This window comes from Lates calcarifer, linkage group LG21, assembly GCF_001640805.2.
Source record: "Lates calcarifer isolate ASB-BC8 linkage group LG21, TLL_Latcal_v3, whole genome shotgun sequence".
Taxonomy (NCBI): domain Eukaryota; kingdom Metazoa; phylum Chordata; class Actinopteri; family Centropomidae; genus Lates; species Lates calcarifer.
Genome location: NC_066853.1, coordinates 11,327,443 through 11,347,403, shown reverse-complemented (window position 1 = coordinate 11,347,403; position 19,961 = coordinate 11,327,443). Strand labels below are relative to the sequence as shown.

Sequence of the window (19,961 nt, the reverse complement as noted above, 5' to 3'; positions counted from 1 at the left end):
ACATGGCAGATAAAAGCACGAAAGATGTCTAAGTTAATATATTTGTCTTGCAGACAGAAGACCAAAGAAGAGCAACTCTTCTCTTTCTACATGCTGATTTAACAGTTTTGACTATCAAGGGGACATCATCTTTGCACAATGAAACACTGTAAGGCAATGATTAATTGCAGAACACTTTAGGGGGAAGGTCAAACTGAAAGGCTGTTGCTTTGAGGGGCATTTATCACGACACATAAGGCTCTGTACTCTGGTTGAACAGTTTGAAGAAATTGATGTACTGCCCTTTCATTATTACAAACTGATGAAACCCGTGTTTTACCAGAATTACTGGAGTTATTGAAGCAGGGCAGATTGCGCATCCAGAAGGCGGTCTCTGTCATTGTCGTATAAACCTCCAGTATTTCATGAAGACAGCAAAACAAAGAGGAATTGGCTCGAGGTGTGGGGCTATCTGCACCTTCAGAACAGAAGAAACCTGGGAAACACAGACCTAACATAGGGAGGGAGGTATTATATAAGGGTTGCAAGCATGGATTAATTATATCTCTCATTATGTGTGATATTAGCCTGATAACCAGACTAAATTGCCATTTAGTTTTACTATATAATTTAATACTTGAATATCTGAAAAATGAAGATATCACTCATTTGGGCAGTGATTTAGAGGTCTGAAACAAGGCTAATGTGATGTGTATGACTCCTGAGCTTGTGCTTAGTTGCAATTTCCAGCTGAAATACGAAATGTTGCGGATTGTACACAGTTGGCTCTATACACTCATTAAGCAAACATAAGCATGACTGTGCTTGACTAATCGAAGACTAGTGAAATCTCCCACCTGTGGGCTGCGAGGCTCCAGGACTGAGGCAGTATTTCCCTGGGGGGCAAGAGTGGCAGTGAGAGGGGGAGGAAGCACCAGGCTCTGGAAGGAAGCTGCCAACCGGACAGGGTTTTGGTGACCCACTACCCCGAGGACAGAAGTGTCCCTTGGGACAAACATCTCCATAAAGCTGGGAGACAGGAGAAGGCTCAGTGGACCCGAGGGAACAAAAATGTCCTGTGGTAGACAATGCAGTTAGACATCTCTCTGAGAACACTGCAGTATTTACGATGTAGGACCAGTGAACTGTGTGATTCAGGAGAGACTGTGGCTTAGTACAGTGCAAAAATACAGTAGAGGAAAAGACACTTTTATACTGCAGCTCAGTTCTCTGACATTATTTCCCAGAGGTAATACTGGACTGTCAGACCTGGGCTGCAGGGTCCAGACAGCTCTGTCAGAGCACTGCTGTTACAAAAGGAGCCAGGGGGGCAGGGGGAGCAGTCACTGAGGGACGTCCTGCCAGGTGATGGATTGACATGGCCCGCCGGACAAGGAGATGGTACAGATGAACCCTCCATACAGTAGAAACCTGGGCAAAGTGGTGTTTATATTAACCTTCAGGTCACCTTTGTTGCTTTGTGTAGAGTTTATTGTCTACAAATGTGAGTACCTGGTGGACAGGTGTTGCAAGTTGACTGGCCAGATGAAGACTGAAAAGTGCCAGGACTACAGATGGCTGGTTCAGCACTATCATGTGGGCAGGCATGGCCAGGTGGGCACTGACATCCTGTGACACAAAGAAAACTCATCTGGTTCCTCTTTGTTTACAGTGAAAACCAGAGGATGGAGGATGTACATATAAAATATCCTACTCATACAATTTATCCTAAGTACACAGAGGAGACCATTTTCCCTGAAAAAAACACAGCTGATTTATTTCACTCTGCTATTCATGTCACTATTCACAGTGTGGTACCATGGAAACAAAACAATGAAGAAGACACTGACTCTGAGCAGTATTCGTCCTGTATGAAAATCCTGTGGGAGGCAAGGGGAAGAGCAAGCAGGCTCAACAGCAGGTGCCTTGACTCTGACAGCAACGAGCTGGATACTATTTTTAGGTTCTGGGTCATTTCATGCTCAAATTAGCAAAACGTCTTCACGATAAAAGGCAAAAAGAGGACGGAGGATGCCTTTCAAAGAATCTCTAGGTGTGCATGTAATATTAGACGAGGGGGAAAGCTCATCTGAGGTATAAAATCACCTCCATGGTACATGTAAAGTTGGTTTGGTCAAGTAGTGAATGAGCTCTGCTTCACTGTCACACCCCCCAATTACAGGTCCAGTTACTGCACCAGTTACAGGACAACTACATTTAGAGGGCAGGCAAAAAATAATATGAACACCTCACGGAAAAGACTTTAAAGTAACATATTACAGTTGCAACCACTGCTATAACGTTGGGTCTGAAATGTAGTTAAACTGCAAAATTGTCAAATATCAAAGAAAACTTTGTTAGTTATGATGACAAGCTGAAGCAAGATGAGAAACTGACCAAAAGAGGCAATGGAAAACATATATTCCCAATGTTGGTCACTTTTAGCTTTTCAGATAAACTCAAGGACTAGGTGTATTATGTGTTCCTTTACGGCCTGAGAAATTTCTCAGTCAGAAATCAGAAAATTCTGTCATAAAACTGCAAAACAGTGCTGTTTGTTTTCCATTCGTTTCAAGTGAAAATATGCAATCATAATCACATATAATGTCGCACTACTGTGCAACCTTTTACAGTGATTAAAGTAAGCAATGCTTGGTGTTCTGAACCAACTTCAGCACGTTGAGCATATGTTGGCCAACTATTTGAACTGACACTGTGTAGAAATACAGAAAATGATGTGCAAAGACTACTATGGTTAAACCTGAGCTGATCCCTGATAATGTTTTCTGTACCTGGTTGATGTCCAGACATTGATCCTGGTGGACAGAACCACCCTAGGGGGCAGAGGAGGTCAACAGAGATCTGAGCCCACGAGGGGCAGTAAAAACCTGGGTAACAAGCTTCACAGTCTGCCTCAGACTCAGCTGCAGACTTCCCCAAGAAAGTGCCTATATGAATGAGACAAATTATCATGTGAGTAAAAGTAACTTCTACTGTATTTCCTTTGCAGACACACACACCCACACGGAGAGAGAGAGAGAGAGAGAGAAGAGGAAATAACATGGTATAACAGTGTCTTCTGTGCACACCAAAGATGACTCCATGTAATTCACTTGGTTAAGTAGCTAGCTGACCATTATGACAGTTTTATTGGACTCCCATTAGGTTTTACAACCTCCTCTAAAGTTCTGGATACATTAAGCAATTATACTGTACCTCTGGGGGCTTTATGGCACTGTACACTACCTTTGGAGGCAGTGTAATAAAAAGCAAGAGGTCAGACACATAATTCTTTCAGGGAAATGACAGGGGTCTTACAGCATATACAGCCTTCTGTTTAGCAGCACATTCATAATACATACATACATAATACATGCTAACAGGAATAATTTCCATGCCTTTCAGAGCTCTGATATGTTGGTTTTCTACCTGGAGGACAGGGGCTTGGCTCTGCACTCCCTCTAGGACAATAGTGGCCTGCAGGACACACATCACCATGGAACTGACCCAGGTCTGAATCGCCAGGAAGTGGGGATGGAGAAGTGGTGTATCCTGTAACTAAGACAATAGACCTTTATTGGATGTCATTACTCATTAGGTTAGTGAGTGAACTAAAAGGCCAGGGCCATTTTCTGCAATCTGAGGCAGAAAAATACTACCAAGAGAAAGCAGTGGGGAATGGTAAATGTTCTGTAGAGACCTCTCCAGCAATGTGGTGTCAAAGGCCATGAAAATATTAAATGAAAACAGAAGTGCAGTGAGAGAAAACTGTGCACAGCATAGTATTTTTCAAGCTCATGTCAGATTACCCTGTTTGTTTTTTACACTACAAATACCATTTCTAAAATAAGCAGTTGTGCATGTTGCCATGCATTTATTAGCACTACACGAAGGGCAACAAAAAGCAGCCCGTTACCTATGATATTACCCCAAGGTGTTGCCGTTTTGGATCCTTCTTTGCAGTAGAAGCCAGGGTTGCAGGGTCCAGATGGGGAGGAGAGGCCAACCTTGCCACAGTAATGGCCAGGCAAACAGGGCTGACATACTTCTATAGAAACTGCCCCTGGTAAACCAAGAATACAACTCATATATATGATTTGAAAGGAAAAACTAGAAATAAAATATGGTATGAATTACTATAAAGTGAAGTATTTCCACTTGACCTGTTTTCAGTAGCTGTTTTTTGATAAAGGAATGTACATTACAAAAATGTTCACTAATCTAAATCAATAACCTCAATTGAGTTGGTCTATTATGTGCAATAGTCACACTAGTTCAACAATAGTGCATCTGTGTAATTATTCAGTGCTATGTATCACCATCTATGGAGCTGAAGGTGCCTGCAGGGCAGGGAACCATATAGCTAGTGCCCTGGGGGCAGTAGGACCCTGCGGAGCAGCGGCCTCCTGTTGGGCCCTCCTCTGGTTGGGCAGAAACAGAACCATGGATACAGAGGTAACTAGAGGCAGAGAGATGAGGAGGACAGAGACAAGGGGGTAGGGGTGGGGGGAGTGATAGATGAGAAAGACAGTGGGAGAGACAGAGAATAAGGGAGGTTTAATTATAGACAAGGGAGACAGAATTAAGCACAAAAAGGATGTCATATCTTTCATAGTCTGTCTGTGAACATGATGAAGTGTGTGTTCATTTTGCCTGTGTTTACCCAGGAGAGCAGACCCCAGTGGGAGCAGCCAGTCCAGAGGAACTGCAGTATCTCCCCGGAGGACAGAGCTCACAGCTCGACTTATTGGACAACCCCATCTGCCTGCTGAAGGCACCAGCTGGGCATGGGAATGCAACACCAGACTGCGTTCCTGTAGATTAATAGCATATAATATCTACAGATGGTCCTGGCCTGAACATCACAGAACAGTTTGTGAGAACCATCCCTATCTTGATTATGCTCTATAATGGCCATTTGTATAATGAGAAAGCCATTTACTGTTATAGCCACTTGTTCAGGAGTACATTCAAAACAAGATCAATATTCCACATTTTACATGCAATACAACACATTATTAGTTAACCACTCTCGCTGAGCCTGAGGCATCACTTGTGTCTCACATGTATTTATATCTAATGACATGACCTGATAACACTGTACATTTGTCATGAATGAATGTGAATAGCTGCACTATTGTATCGTACCTGACGGGCAATAGTGTCCTTTAGGACACAGCATGGGAGTGTGAGTCCCAGACACATATCCAGTGTCAGGATCCACTGAGCCAGCACAGTAAAATCCTGCTGGACATTTAAAACACTCTGCCTGTGGAGGGATAAATTTACGCACATAATTTTTTCTACACAGTACAAACAAAAAATTATGACTACAGATGTTCACTGATGGAGCCATGAACATTTTAGATGCTTGTGCAAGAGATAAAAGCAGAATTGTAAAGTGTTTGCAGTACACACAGATGCTAAAAAAGAATGGCTGTCGGGACATGATTTTTTGCTTTCAGGAGAGCCATAACTTTCTCCAGAATGTGCAAATAACACAGTCTCACAATATATCAAGAACTTAGCATTTATAGTGCTATTTTAGATGCAGAGCAAATCATTTTTAGTATTTATAAATCATTTTTCAGTCCAGAATATGACGCAAAACACTGTGTGAGACAGTAGCACAGTTACTGTAAGTTATTTTATTTGCATTATATAGTAGGTGCATTTGGGACTGCAGGACATATCAGAATATTCAACTTATCTTCCTCACCTGTCCTGATAAATCCTGGTAGGTCCCTGGCAAGCAGGATATCTGCCTATCAGATCCAGGTGGGCACATATTTCCAGGTGAGCAGGGTATAGAGGCCAGCTGGCTGTTGTTTCCTCTGCCTGGACAGTAAGATCCAGCTGGACAGATTTGAGAAGGGAAAGAGAGCCCTCTGGTGACACACAGGAAACCTACAAAACAAAAGCAACACTGTTAAGCAGCCACAGACACTGTGCAAGGGGATTATCCCTAGATAAATCAAGTTATGTAATGGAAGCTTTATCCTCTGTCTGATAAAAGACACATATTAAAACACTAATGTAAACAATGTGCTAAATTAGTGTCAACCTGGAAGACAGAGCAGGCAGTCGGAGAGATGACTGGTTCCCGGTTTTGTTGCTATAACGTCCTGTGGGACAGGGTAATGGTGCTTTGGAACCCTGGGGACAGTAATGACCTTCAGGACATCTGTCACCTGTCCTCCCTCCATCCTCTGGCATGGGTGACCAAGCCCCAGAGAGGCAGTAGTACCCAGCATCACATTGGCCTGATGCAACACCTTTCCCAGGTGACGCACAGAAGGAGCCTGGATTGAGAAGAAAAACAAAAGAAAGATTGAAAAGAAGATTTAAAAATGGAAAATTACTCTGCAAAACCAAGAATTTACAACAAGTACTGTACACTGTATGAATTCCAGTTGAAGTACAGTATATGTCTGTTTATTTAGCTACTTTCCTACACATTTTTTTTTAAACAACAGCTGCTTTCTGAAGTGAACTTATTTTGGCAATATGGCACTTAATTACCACTGACTGCCAAGGTTGCTCTAAACCCTGAGTCAACTACTTAATCTTGAAGAAACTCATACTCATTAGCAGTAAATGATGTGTGACCTGGAGGGCAGGGCAAGCAGTCCTGGGGTGTTGCCATCCGAGTGTGGGGGTTGATGGATCCAACTGGACAGGGGTACTGGTGTTTGGACCAAGTCCCGGATGGGCAGTAATGACCCACTGGACACTCATTACTTCCCGACAGAGAGTCATTACCAATGCCAGGACAATAAAAACTATCCAGTCAAAACAAAAGAGAAATAACTTAGCTCTTGGCTGTTGGCAGTAGCTGTAGTTGGCTTGAATGTGTTTGTGTTTGTCCATGTATATACACATGTATGCAAACTGAGAGGAAAAAATAATAATTTATGTGTAAACATTGTATGTATATTTACAGCGCTTGCATAATTTATTATATCCACATGTGAAAATGTGCATATGTTTACAGTACAGAGTGACTGTGTGTGGCTGATAAGCGAGTTTACCCCTGGGGACAGGTGCTGCAGCTGGCTCGGCCATCTTCTGTACTGATGGTTCCCAAGGGGCACTGCTGAGGAGCCACAGAGCCCTCAGAACAGTAATAACCTGGTTGTGTGAAGACAAGAGTCATGAAAGAGAGGCGCACTCAAGCACACACACACAGAGATGCACAGACCACAGGGGACAAGGTTCGATTTCTAGTGTCAACAGAGCAGCTGCTTATGTTTAACCCTATTAACTTGAAAGAGTGTTTTGTTTACCTGCTCACTAAGTTGGCTCTGGGCTTATGTAAATTTTAAAATTACTTGTGTCCTTCACAATTTCTTTTTTCTTTTGTATTTTCTATAATGACATGCAAAGTGTAGTTTTGCCATTTCCTCTTTAAACAATAGACACCTGATTACATTATCCCCATGTTTTTCCTATTGACTGTCTTCATGCATTTTCCTTTGGAAATTCTCTCTTTCACTTTAGATTAGAGTTACAGATGTCTAAATTCTGAGGGATCTGATCACCTTTTGGACACGGTCCTCCACGGCTGTCTCTCAAAGGAGGGTCAGGGCGATTTGCACCCCCCAGGCAGAAGAAACCTGCCCAGCATTCTCCTGAAGGCGCAGTGAGCCCCATGGTATCGCAATAGTAACCAGGGAGACATGAATGACAATCCTCCTGAGAGAGGAAATGAGAGAGACAAAGGAGAGAGAGAGGAGGGAGAGATGAAAACAGAGAGGCTGTAAGAAAATGAAAAAAAGAGAGCATGCCTCATTGCAACATTGATTTGGGATTAGGTATTGATTGGCTGACACAAAAGAGAAAACATTTTACATTACTGTATGTTTAAGGCTGGTGTAGCAAGGCTGCTGACCATAAACTAAGATAGATATCCAGGTGATGCTCTATGGTGTATAGAATTAATAGAGAATAATGACACTATATCACATAAATAAATACAAAATATCTAACCATAAAATTGCAAAACCATTTATTAAATGCCTGTTTTGGCTGTCAATCAAGATAAGCATGGCAGAACCAGTTATGTTATTAAGTGTTACTTTAATTTATTTTTCAGTATGAATCTTTATTTCACTACTTATTTTCCAAATGCCATCCTGGTGTAAAAAATGTCTCTCTCGGTCTCTGTCAAGGAGATATATGAGTGTGATATTGAGAAAAACTGACTTGGGAGACTAATTTGGTGAGGTTAGAGAATGTTCCACGTGGACAGGGCAGAGGATGGATGGTGGCCTGGGGGCAGTAATGACCAGCAGGACATGGCCCTCCCTCTCCTGGTGAGAGACACAAGGAACACAGCTGCCATTTGTCACCCATCTCAAAAGTGAACCACTTCCTTGGATAATTATATGGCTGATATATTAGTAGGACAAAATGTGGATATATTAGACTGTGCTGTATGGTATTTCCTGAATTTGTGAACATGCAGTGCAGGTCTGGTAATCATGTGTGTTTACCTGCAGCATGTAAGAGAGGTTGTGGAGAGGTGTTTCCATGCGAGCAGTAATATCCTTCCTGACATGGTCCAGAGACAGTTGTACCATTTCTGGAAGAGCAATAGTGGCCGCCGTCACACTGCCTGCACTGAGAGACAGACCAGTACCCTGGGTCAGGACCGTAAGTTCCCTCTGGACAGCTTCTCAAGTCAAATCCAGTTCCTTCAGGGCAGTAAAAGCCTGCAGGCCACAGAACACACACAAGGAAAAGCATAAATATGAAGGATCTGATCATTACTGTCTGTTTCTGTTTTTTCAGCAATTATTTTGCTTGGTTAGATCATTAAATTAGCATACAACCAAAATATTTTTTAAAGTGGTTTTAAAGGCATATAAAACAGTGAACCACAAACCTGCAGGACACAGGTACGGAGTGCCAGACATACAGTACCAGCCTGGCACACATGGCTCACATTTTGTAGCATGTGTAACTGCAACATATGTCCCTGGATCACAGGGAACAGGCTGAACAGTTGCCTCTGGGCAGAAGTAACCCTCAGGACAAGGTCCCCCTGTAATTCCATCAGTAGGGGTGGATGTGATGGCTCCCTCTACACAGTAATATCTGCATATGAAACATGAAAGCATGAAAACTCAAAAACAAATATAATGTGCATATTATGAGCCCCAGTGATGGGTAGTTTTGAAACCTAAGTGGTAAAATGGCTGGGAGGCATTTTTGCATGAGTTAGTCTTAAATAAAGTAATGCTTATTCAATCAGAGTCTGGTGTACCCTCCACTGCAGGGTCCACTAGGTTTAGTGAGGCCAACAGAGTCACAGTAAAAATCCCCCCAGACAGGGCTTGCAGTCCCTCTGGCTGCGCAGACCTGAGCTGTTTGACCAGCTTCCTTTAGGGCAGGCCAAGGGAGCAGTGGTGCCTGTAAAGATGAACAAATACCAATTCACATTTCAACTTCAGCAAATAGAGGAATATGCAGAAAACTGTTACAATATGACAAAAACACTGAACAACACAATATACTGTGACAATGTTTTCCACACAGTAAGCAGAATTCAAGTGCAAAAAAGAGTCAGACACTCTTAAAATAAAAGCACCACTGCTGTGTGCAACGTCGAGCAACTCACGACAAGGCAGAGTTTACCCCACAGCAGCATTTTTAAAGCATGGTCATTGCCCCAAGTCAGAGAGAACAAGCGTACAAATTAAAAAAAAAACAAAAAAAAAAAAAAAAAAACAGTATCAAAATGTATAGATAAATGTTGTCAGAATGTCCCATAGGCCACCAAATTGTAATTATCATGAATAAAACATTGTAGCTCTAGAATGTAATAGGGTAGAATGTTAATAGCCTCACACAGTATAAATTTGGTTAAATTAGCTTATAAAATGAGCTGCATCAGTGCTGGATTACAAAATACATTATTTTGAAAATGTGGGCCCCATGCAACTTGATAAATTTCAGGCATCAACAGTACAGCAGCATTTAGGCAGCTGCTGGTAGCTGATTGCTTATTAAGAGAAAACAAGCCAGTAACCTGAGGGGCAGTATTGACCGGCCGGACACAGGGAACCTGAGAGTCCATCCAGCGGGCTGGGAGAGGATGCTCCTTCTCTGCACCAATAACCAGCATGGCATGGTCCTACGGGTAGAAGAATATTACAATACGTCAGTACCACCACCAAGACCACCACTTCCGAGTTTAAAGAATCTGATCAACCAAATTGAGAAAAAAAAACATTTACTCACTTTAGTTCAAATACTGTAGTTTAAAGTATTTTTTGGCCTAGCTTTAGAGATATACTTCTCTGAGATAAATCTGAAAGTAAATCTTCCCATTTAAATACTTGAAGCAGACACAGGGGAACTGTAATGTGAACCTTACATAAACCCTTCAAATAGCATATATACCAACACAAAATGAATAACAAATGTAAAGTGCAGAAGCTAGTTTACTGAAAATTACAGTGACAGCTGAAAATAATTGGGCAAAAAAATGGAAGATGAATGAAGAGAAGAGATGTCTCCTTCTCACCTGCTGACTCTGACAGTCCCACAGAAGGGCAGTACTGTCCAGCAGCACATGGCATGCAGCCTGCTGGGCTGTCAGCGCCCTGTCTTGGGTTGAAGGAGCCTATAGGGCAGGGGTGTTGGTTGGGCAGGGCTGTACCTGCAGGGCAGTAGTGTCCTTTAGGGCATGGCCTTGGCAGAGAGGCATTTCCTAGACCCAGTCTCAAATCACAGTAGGAACCTTGAAAGAAGAAAAATGTGTATTTATGCAAGTGTGGAAAAGTACTGAGGACATGGTGATGGAAAATTACACACTTAAACCTATTTGTAGAATACTTCTTCACTTGAAAAGTGCAGTATAATAAATGAAAAACATTTATGTGAACAAGCCATCAACTTCAATAAATAAAGCACTTGCTGGGTTGCTTGAGAGCTGTTTTCATTGCAGCCTGTTAAGCCAAACAAAAATGGCACAAGACAAAATAATTCTTAAAAAAAATAAAATAAATGTATGCTTCTGTTAAGAGAGTTTTTTTTTAAATCAAAAAGGACAACTCTTACCTGCCTCACAGACAGTGCAGGCTTCTTGTTTCTCTCTGCGCTGGTAGGTTCCTGATGGGCAGGGCTCTGGGGCTGCACTACCCTGTGGGCAGTAGTGGCCAGGAGGACATGGTAGAGCTGTAGCCACAGTCTGACCAGGAGGGCACCAATATCCTATCAAGTAACAAGAGACACAAGACAGTAGAGTGCAAAAGGGTAGAAAGGAAGCTTTAAAAAAAATGTATCATACTTTTATCAAACAATTTGCAGAAACATTTCAAGTTTTACAATACCAGTGATTGACAGTGATTGACAAAAAAAATGTACCTTGGCTGCAGGGTCCAGTTGGAGCCCTGAGGCCTACTCCTCTGCAGTAGAAACCTGCGGTACAGGGTTGACAGCCAACCTCACTGGTTAGACCTGACAGTGGGGAGAAAGTACCAGCCGGACACAACTCTGGTTCTCCTGAGCCCTCAACTGCAGAGAGAAATAGTTGGAGTAGGTGGTAATTCAGTCATTTGTTCATTCATTGCCTTTACATACCAATGACTATGCAGGATTATAGGACACCGTAGCTTACACCAGAGTGTCATGGTTTGTATGAAGGAGCATGAAGGAGGACCCAAATGCAGCACAGAGAACAGTAAAGGCCAGAACAGATCAGTAATTTTATTAGAAGAGATATAATATTAAGGCTCACACGCAGGAGGCAAGTAGCAGGTACAGGAACAAAACAGGTAACAGGACAATAAGAACACAACAATCTGCTAAGCATGAATGATGCAACAGTCTGGCAAATGACTGGAGACAGATGGCTGGTATATACTGTGAGCTGATTGGGGAATGGGAAACAGGTGAGGTGGGTGTGGCAGTCATGCTTGGGTGATTAGGGAATGAGAGACAGGTGAGCAGGTGGGTGTGGGGAGTCAGGTGACTGAGACAGGGAGGAGAGTCTGGGGACATCTGGTGGGCAGATGGAGAGGGGCAGGAGACATGGGCAGACTGGCAAGAATAAACAGGGCTGAGACAGGAATCGTGACGCAGGATACACTGAACAAAAAAAAGTGTGGAGACAGGTCGACGGTTTATCTACACTAATAGACACAAGATGACTCATGCTCATACCCATGGGTAACTTAAGGTGTCCAATCCACCTGAGTCATAGTTATAGTTATTTTAGAGTCTCCAGTCCACCCTAATTTGCATGTCTTTGGTCTGTGAAAAGAAACAGGTAAATCTGGAGAAAATCCCAGTGTTAAAGGCTACGGCCCTCTTGCTATAAAAAAAGAATTCCAATCAATTCTTAAGAGCTGCCCTTTGAATACAAAGCTAGCTATGATAAGACTTTGCAGACTCTTGTACTGATTTACTTATTTGATGGTCTTGGTTTCCCTAAGCACCCTCAGTTTATTTCTGCTTAAGATTCTAATGTCCTCCCTTAATATATCAAAATGTACAAATAGATTCTTATAAAACAAAGACATGTATTAACTCACGTTTTGCTCTTCAATTCTGAGTGGCAGTCAACAAAGCTACAGACAAGGAAGTTTTTTTTTTTCCAATTAAACTCACATACAAATATTTAAATTGTTATGCCAGGCCTCTGTGGACTCAATCCACTGTCCATTTCTCCAAGCATCTTACTACACAACTATTAATAGGCGCAAAAAACGTGCTGGCAATTTGTTAATGCAACCGTTCCAAGGCAGTAAGGCAGGGCTTACCACAGTATGTCCCAGGTGGACAAATGCTGCCTGTTTCTCCATCTGTTGGTCTGGCCTCAGTGGCTCCTCCTACACAGTAATACCCAGGGGAGCAGGGGCCCATTGGCAGAGCCAAACCTTTTGAGCAACACAAGTACCATTGTTATTTGTATTGTATATACCTTAAAATATTATGAACAAGTTGAATAGAGATTGACATCTCATCATGCAGAATAATGCACCCATAAGGGACCTCGGATCAAATTGCTCCAGGGTTGTCTTATCTACTCTTTCACTCCCATATACTATGTTCAAGTATTCCCCCTCATGAAAACATATTATATGACTTAACTGACTTCATAACCTTAGGATATAAAGTGGCCCTCACTGACCCATATAGCCACTTAGAAATAACACTTCCATGTGACAAAAAGTGTATACTTTTCACATATGTATACTTGTGTAAAATATGGCATAATATATTTAAAATGTATTTTAAAATGTACCACTTTTTGTCATTGTTGAGGCAATAAACTGTTTTTGTTTTTTTTTAAAAATATATTACTGTTTATTTTTCAGTCTTTTGATGCTTTATCATTTCTGATGTTTTCTAAGCATAGATTAGTAAATGTGAAAGACAAATATGGCTTTTGCAGCCACCCTGCTGGCCTTGGGGTTAAGGTGCTGACAATGAATAGCAATGTCCCTGGTTTGGTTCCAGCCTTGGGACTCTGTTGAATTTCAAATAGCCTTACTTTACAAACACTATTTTGTGTTAACTGTTTAGTTTTACTGTTTACAGGTTCTAAGTGAGAGCTTAATTGTTATTAAGTGCATCGTTTGGTTGGGAGACCACTGACATGCTGGTTGTGAATTAATGACTACTGTACATAATTAGGTATTTTATTATCAGTACCTGAGATGTTACAGAAGGTTCCAGGTAGGCAAGGCAGGGGCTCTGAGCTACCCAAGGGGCAGTAAAAGCCCACCTGGCAGCGCCCCCCTGTGGAGGTAGCTGGACATAAACAGTTGGCATTTGTGTAATTGTCTAGGTCAAAAGGCTGCGAATTCCATGCTGCTGACACGCAGAACCAACCTGAGAGAGAAAACACAGAGACAGAGTGGGAGACAATGAAGGTGATGTAGTGATATTTTGACTGCTGTCAGTTTCTGTGATATACAAACACATTTGCTGCTGACACATTCTATAGCATGCAGAGTAGATATCATATGATAACTCTCTCAGCACAGGGTGAAGTGAGACACTCAACAGAGCAGGAAGACAGCAAAACAGAGCAAGGTGAGGAAGATGAGTCATCAATGAGGAGAAAAAGGCTAATAAACCATGTAGCCACTCTTGTAATATCTGTCTGAGACTTGTATGCATTTTCTGGTTGATATATGAGCCAGGCTGTTTTGCATCTTTGTACCTAAATAAGTAATACAGAGGGGATTTAAAGCTGCTGTTGTTGCTGAAATGCTAGAGTAGTGTATAAAGGGGTGACGTAAAATAATGACTGATGTTTCGTGCTTAATGTGCACTCTTTGTTTCCTACCCGCAGGTACTGCAGACTGCTTTGGACTAGCTTGCCAGCCCCTTGAGACAAATAAGCTTGGAGAGGACAAAATCCTGACACTGAGAAACTGGGCAGTATGGCTGTGATTGTATCTTTGGTAGAAATAAACAAAGACACTATTACTGACCAGCCTTGCATTTTCCAGACACTTTGGTCAGCCTCTCCTTCTCACAGTAGTGTCCTGGAGGACAAGGCAGGCAGCTGTCCAGACTCTGAGTCATGGGCTCTGGGTTGTAGTATCCACGAGGACAGGGAAACTGGGTGGCATGCCTAGTACCTATGCATAAAATACAATTATATTTTAAATAAATGGCACGAGCCATGTTGGTGTTTTAAATGCTGTAATGTTTTTTTAACACGTATTGTAAAAGCTGAGGGGAATGGTTTATCGAATCAGAGGAAATCTTTCTGTATAACAAGAGAGTCCTCTTTAGAGACTATACTAGATTTACAATATGTCAATAAAGTTATTCAGTAAATTTATTAAGAAACACAACCATGACTGATAGTGTTTTGGGTGAGTCTACCATCAGGGCAGTAGAATCCAGGAGGACAGGGGAACCTGGTGAAGTTGGCAGTCTTTTCTGGACAGTAGTATCCAGCAGGGCAGCGGGAACACAGTGACTGGCCTGTCAGGTTGGTGTAGCTTCCAGCTGGGCAGGGCATTGGGCTAGCACTGCCCTCAGGACAGTAATGAGCTGGTAGGCAAAGACCTCCTTCTGAGCCTGGAGAGGAAAAACCAATTAGATGTTGCAAATTACTGAGATTATGACTGCTAAGCCCTTAATGTGATGAGTCCTGTGATAAACCCTGATTAATTCAGTAATCATTCATTCAACAAAACACCCTCACACATTCAGATTTCATGCATTTATCAGCATTTGTTTCTCTTCTATCTGATGCCTATTCATAAGAGTTCTATTCACACATTATACATTAGCTCTGCTCTCCACTTTTTTGCTTCATGTAAGAAATACATTAATAAATAATCATTGATTAATGAACTGTTGAATCATTCTGTTGATATTTGAAGATGATTAAACTGAGTTTACCCAGCAGAAATGATTAATGAAGTAAATTACAGTGGCATTATTCCACAAGCACAAATTAACTTCTCATGACATAAACAAAAAGCCAGAATTGTGCAGTTTTACCTGTAGCTGTTTTATCTCCCCCTGGACAGTAGAATCCTGCCTCACACAGTCCAGATGGACGAGTGAGACCTGCAGTACCACAGAAGTGACCCGCTGGACATGGACTACAGCTAGAGATGTCTGTCAGATGAAGACTGCAACCATACACACACAGACATATATAGTTTACATTATAAAGAAGAAAAAAGAGCAGACTGCTTATGACTATGTATGTATGATATTTTGGCCTACCAACCTGTTAGAGTAGGTCCCTGGTGGACAGGGCAGAGGGAGACTGGTGCCCTCAAGACAGTACCTCCCCTCTGGACATGCTCCTCCAACTCCTGTACTGAAGTTGCCATCTGGGTTCTGAAAGTTTACACCTTGAGAAGTTGCACATTTTAGTTAGGTTTAGTTGTCAGCAAAATAAAGGCATGACGTCTACTCATAAAAGTCAACAACTGTGCTAGAATCACACATGTGTACCTGCTATGCAGTAATAACCAGCCTGACATGGCCCAGTAGGTTCAAACAGACCCCAGTCCTCACAGTAGAACCCTGTTATTAAAGCATCAAAATGGAGAACATTATTACAGTAACAAGTATTTATAATAATCACATCAGAAAATATTCCTCCTGGTTAAATGTGGTAAAACATTCTATCACTGCCTCTGTTTGATAAACTGCTTTTAACAGCAGAGTTAAAATAATGAGGAACACTTTGAGGGATGCTTTCCAGTGTCTTGCCAACAGAGCACTGATAACAAACATGTGACAATACTCTCACCTGCTGGACAAATGAGGCACTGCTCCACGTGACTGAGGCCAAATTGAGGGCTGTATGTGCCAGGAGGGCATGGTAGGATACCATCAACACCACCACCAAGACAGTAGTGTCCTGCTGGACAGGGCTGGACACCTTCGCCTGATAAACAGTAGGTCCCTGAGGGACAGTCATCACACGCTTCTGCCCCTTGATCCCAGAATAAAGAAAGAAAAAAAGTTTCCTACACTTGTATTTTTATATTCTTATACCTCATATGTTATGCAGGTTCATTAAATATTTTTTTCTATACCTGTAGAGTTTGAGTAAGTTCCATCAGGGCAGAGTACAGGAGAAGCTGAGCCCATGGGACAGTAGTGTCCAACTGGACAAATGTCCCCTGTCACTCCACCTGAGGGCATCTGAGACACAGCTCCTCCTGAACAGTAAAACCCTATAATTTGGAAGATACAAAATTTAATGACATACACCACAGAAGTGATGATAATTATGACTTTATTTCTGTATTTCACCTTTTATGTCACCTTAAGTATTAAAGATAAGAAATGACAGATATTTTCATCTATCCATAAAATTAAGTATGAAAATTAATGTTTCAAAACATCAAATCTGCCTGTCTTTAATGTAGCAGACAACTAACTCTTGTACCTGCATCACAGATTCCTGAGGGCTGGCTTAGTCCAGTACTGTTGCAGTAGAGTCCAGGAGGGCAGGGCAAGCACAAGGACAGGTTTTGGGCTCCCATAGTGTTGCTCCAGCTTCCTGTAGGGCAGGGGTGCTGCTGGGGGTATTTGGTCCCTCGTGGACAAACATAGCCTGCAGGACACATACCACCAGAGGCCATAGCCACCTGTGGGTATGTTAGAGCAATCATCTGAATATTACAAAGTTTTATTATTTTGGCTTTCAGTTCTAGTTAGATGTTTCAAAGTTAAAGCTGTGGGCAGTTTGAATTAATGGCTGTCATTCATTTCCCACGCACTGCAGCTTATCCAAAAAAGCACTTCTGAAAAACAATTATTTATTTAACTAATGCAAACTTGAACTTAATGTGCCTCTAAATTCATATCAAATAACGGAAAACACTTTCTCAGTGTGTGGGAAATGAACGGCTGCCATCAAATCAGCTACACAGCTTTAACTCAAAATCATCAGCAAGCACATAGCAGACAAAATGTTAAGGATTTCACCATCATCGTTTATCATTCAGAATTCAGCATGTTAATATGAAAAGTGTTCTTGGTTTCTTGTGACACTGCTGAATGTTAATCATGTTTATAGAGTGAAAAATTTGGTAATATGACATCAAAACACAGCTGTCAATTTAATTCCTTCCAGTGCTGGTAGAATGAGGTGATTGTATTAATTCTCTCATTATCTGTGCACAATCTCAGATAAAATTTTTATCTAGACTTTACATAAAGGCACTGTTACGAGACTTAACAGTTTTTATTATACTGATCACTTCTTAAAATTAAAATTTAAATAAAAAGATTTTATGTAATTATTTTTCTCTTTCAGTTTCATACTACCGGTATTTGCTTTCTACTTCAACATTAGTTCATTCTTCGATAAGGTGCCAAAACCCAAGTTATTAAAGTTGCCATCCATTGCATCTTACTGGAGAGGAAGTGGAGGCTCCAGAGGTGCAGTAGTGTCCCGGATCACAGGGACCCTGAGGGTCAGAGAGACCGGCTCTGCTGCAGAACCAACCAGCCTCACATGGCCGACAGTGCTGCACAGCATCACCTCCGGGCTGGTCAGAGTAATAACCCTGCATGACCACATAGTATTTTAACAATATTAATTATGTGAATTTGATTTAGGGTAAATTCGATTTGTGATGCTAGAGTGCAGAAATAAGAGATACAGCAAACATGACAGACTGAAAACACACATATAAGGTACAGTAGACTGAAGAATGAGCATGAGCAGCTGAATAGACACTCCCACACTCTCACACACACATACTAACACACAGGTACTGACTGGAGGACAGGGGTGAGCGACAGAGGACCCTGGAGGACAGTAGTGTCCTGTGGGACACAATGGTGCCTGGAACAAGCCCGTCTGGTTACACAGTCTGCCTCCCTGACACTCCACACATGACTGTGCACCTCGATGCTGTGGAGAATTTATAGACAAGGGAATAACCTTGAGTATCGCATTATCTCATTATCTAATTTTAACAGCAGCAGCACTCTGTATCCTGTATGGACGATTTCCTACCATCTGAAAAGTGCCAAGAGGACATGGTTGTGCTCTAGATGCCCCCTCCAAGGTAAAATAACCCTTTTCAGCTTCATTCTGAACAGGCGAAGCTGAGCCACCAGTACAGTAGTAACCAGGAAAACAAGGACCTGAAGGTGAGGTATTGTTGGAACCTAAACAGTAGAAACTGATAAAGAGAGAAATATATTGGCACATGAAGTATAGACCTCAGTTTCACAAATGCCCTTTTATATTAATCAACTGATATCAGATTAACCCTACTGAAAAAAATAACGGTGAGTGAATACGAGTAATGTTACCCTGGTGGACAGCTGACACACTCCTCAGGTCCGCTGAGGCCAGTGCTATTGCTGAAGGTGCCGGGGGGACAGGGGAGGGGAGTGGAAGAAGCTAGAGGGCAGTAACTTCCTGCTGGGCACAAACCTCCTGTTGGCCCATTAACTGGAGTCTGGACATATTCACAGTGCATACATGTAAAGAGAAGCCAAAATGTACTGTAGTGAATAATTCAACTCCTAAAATGTTCAAACATCCCAATAATGTAATGTTTCATAAAGTGAGTTTCTTCATGACACTGAAATTCAGAGACACTAAACTGACTTAATGTGAGCAGTTCTGCATATGTGATATGATTTCTCTAATATGTTTGCATTACCTCTTGTTTTGTTAACGAGATAATTAATGGAGATCAAAATGTACAAAGAAAACCTCTATTTAATAAATTAGTAAAACAGCATTCTCGTACTGCAGACTTGGCTCCCTGTCTACAGTAGAAGCGCTCCTTGCAGCTTCCCGAAGGCTCTGTGAGTCCCACACCAGTGCAATACTGGCCTCCGCCACAAGGAGAGCACTCAGACCCATCACTGAGAGCAGAGCGTGAGCTGTAGGTTCCTTCAGGACAAGGTTCTGGAGTAGAGGTGCCCTCTGGACAATAAAAGCCCTATGAATAATGGGACAAACAGAAAAAGAGAGACAGAGAGTGAGAACAGACTGTTGCTATCTGAGATCTTATATATATGAAGTGGAAAGCACACCATGCAGTAAAACATTTTTTTAAATGCTAGATATTCCCACAGTACCTGAGGGCAGGCTAAAGGTGTGTGAGCTCCCAGTCTGCCACAGTAATACCCAGATGGACATAAAACACACACCTCCCCACTGTGACCAACTGTGTTGTTCCTGTATTGGCCAGCCTGGCAGGGGAGGGTGTAAGGGTAACCAGTCCCTAGTGGGCAATAGTGCCCATCAGGACACAACCCTGTCTGAAATATTACAGAAATACAGAAAGATAATTGTGTCATTCTGTAAGCACATTGCTCACCTACGCATATATACATGTATGTATATATATATATATATATATATATATATATGTGTGTGTGTGTGTGTGTGTGTGTGTGTGTGTGTATGGGTGTGTGTGTCACTGTATATCGCATATCTCATTTATATGGTATCTTACAGGCCTGGTAATAGGCTGCTCTCTAGGATGTTCAGAGTAACAGTACTT

At 41.9% G+C, this 19,961-nt stretch overlaps 1 protein-coding gene across 2 annotated transcripts in view; it reads right to left on the bottom strand.

Annotated features, from left to right (window-relative positions):
• Positions 1–7,609, bottom strand: part of si:ch211-286b4.4 (zonadhesin) — a 30,804-nt gene extending 23,195 nt beyond the window's left edge. The window contains exons 1-15 of one of the 2 annotated variants that reach the window (XM_018681257.2): positions 7,521–7,609; positions 7,011–7,110; positions 6,589–6,761; positions 6,044–6,281; positions 5,699–5,886; positions 5,128–5,248; positions 4,643–4,793; positions 4,299–4,438; positions 3,896–4,042; positions 3,409–3,537; positions 2,772–2,927; positions 1,492–1,608; positions 1,249–1,410; positions 837–1,055; positions 320–490 (exon numbers count right to left, since the gene is read on the bottom strand). In XM_018681257.2, coding sequence (XP_018536773.1) covers positions 320–490; positions 837–1,055; positions 1,249–1,410; positions 1,492–1,608; positions 2,772–2,927; positions 3,409–3,537; positions 3,896–4,042; positions 4,299–4,438; positions 4,643–4,793; positions 5,128–5,248; positions 5,699–5,886; positions 6,044–6,281; positions 6,589–6,761; positions 7,011–7,044 — 2,146 coding nt within the window. In that variant the 5' untranslated portion in view covers positions 7,045–7,110; positions 7,521–7,609. The remainder of the gene's footprint in view (positions 1–319; positions 491–836; positions 1,056–1,248; positions 1,411–1,491; positions 1,609–2,771; positions 2,928–3,408; positions 3,538–3,895; positions 4,043–4,298; positions 4,439–4,642; positions 4,794–5,127; positions 5,249–5,698; positions 5,887–6,043; positions 6,282–6,588; positions 6,762–7,010; positions 7,111–7,520) is intronic. The other variant, XM_018681258.2, reaches the window with a different exon arrangement.
• Positions 7,610–19,961: the final 12,352 nt, after the last annotated feature.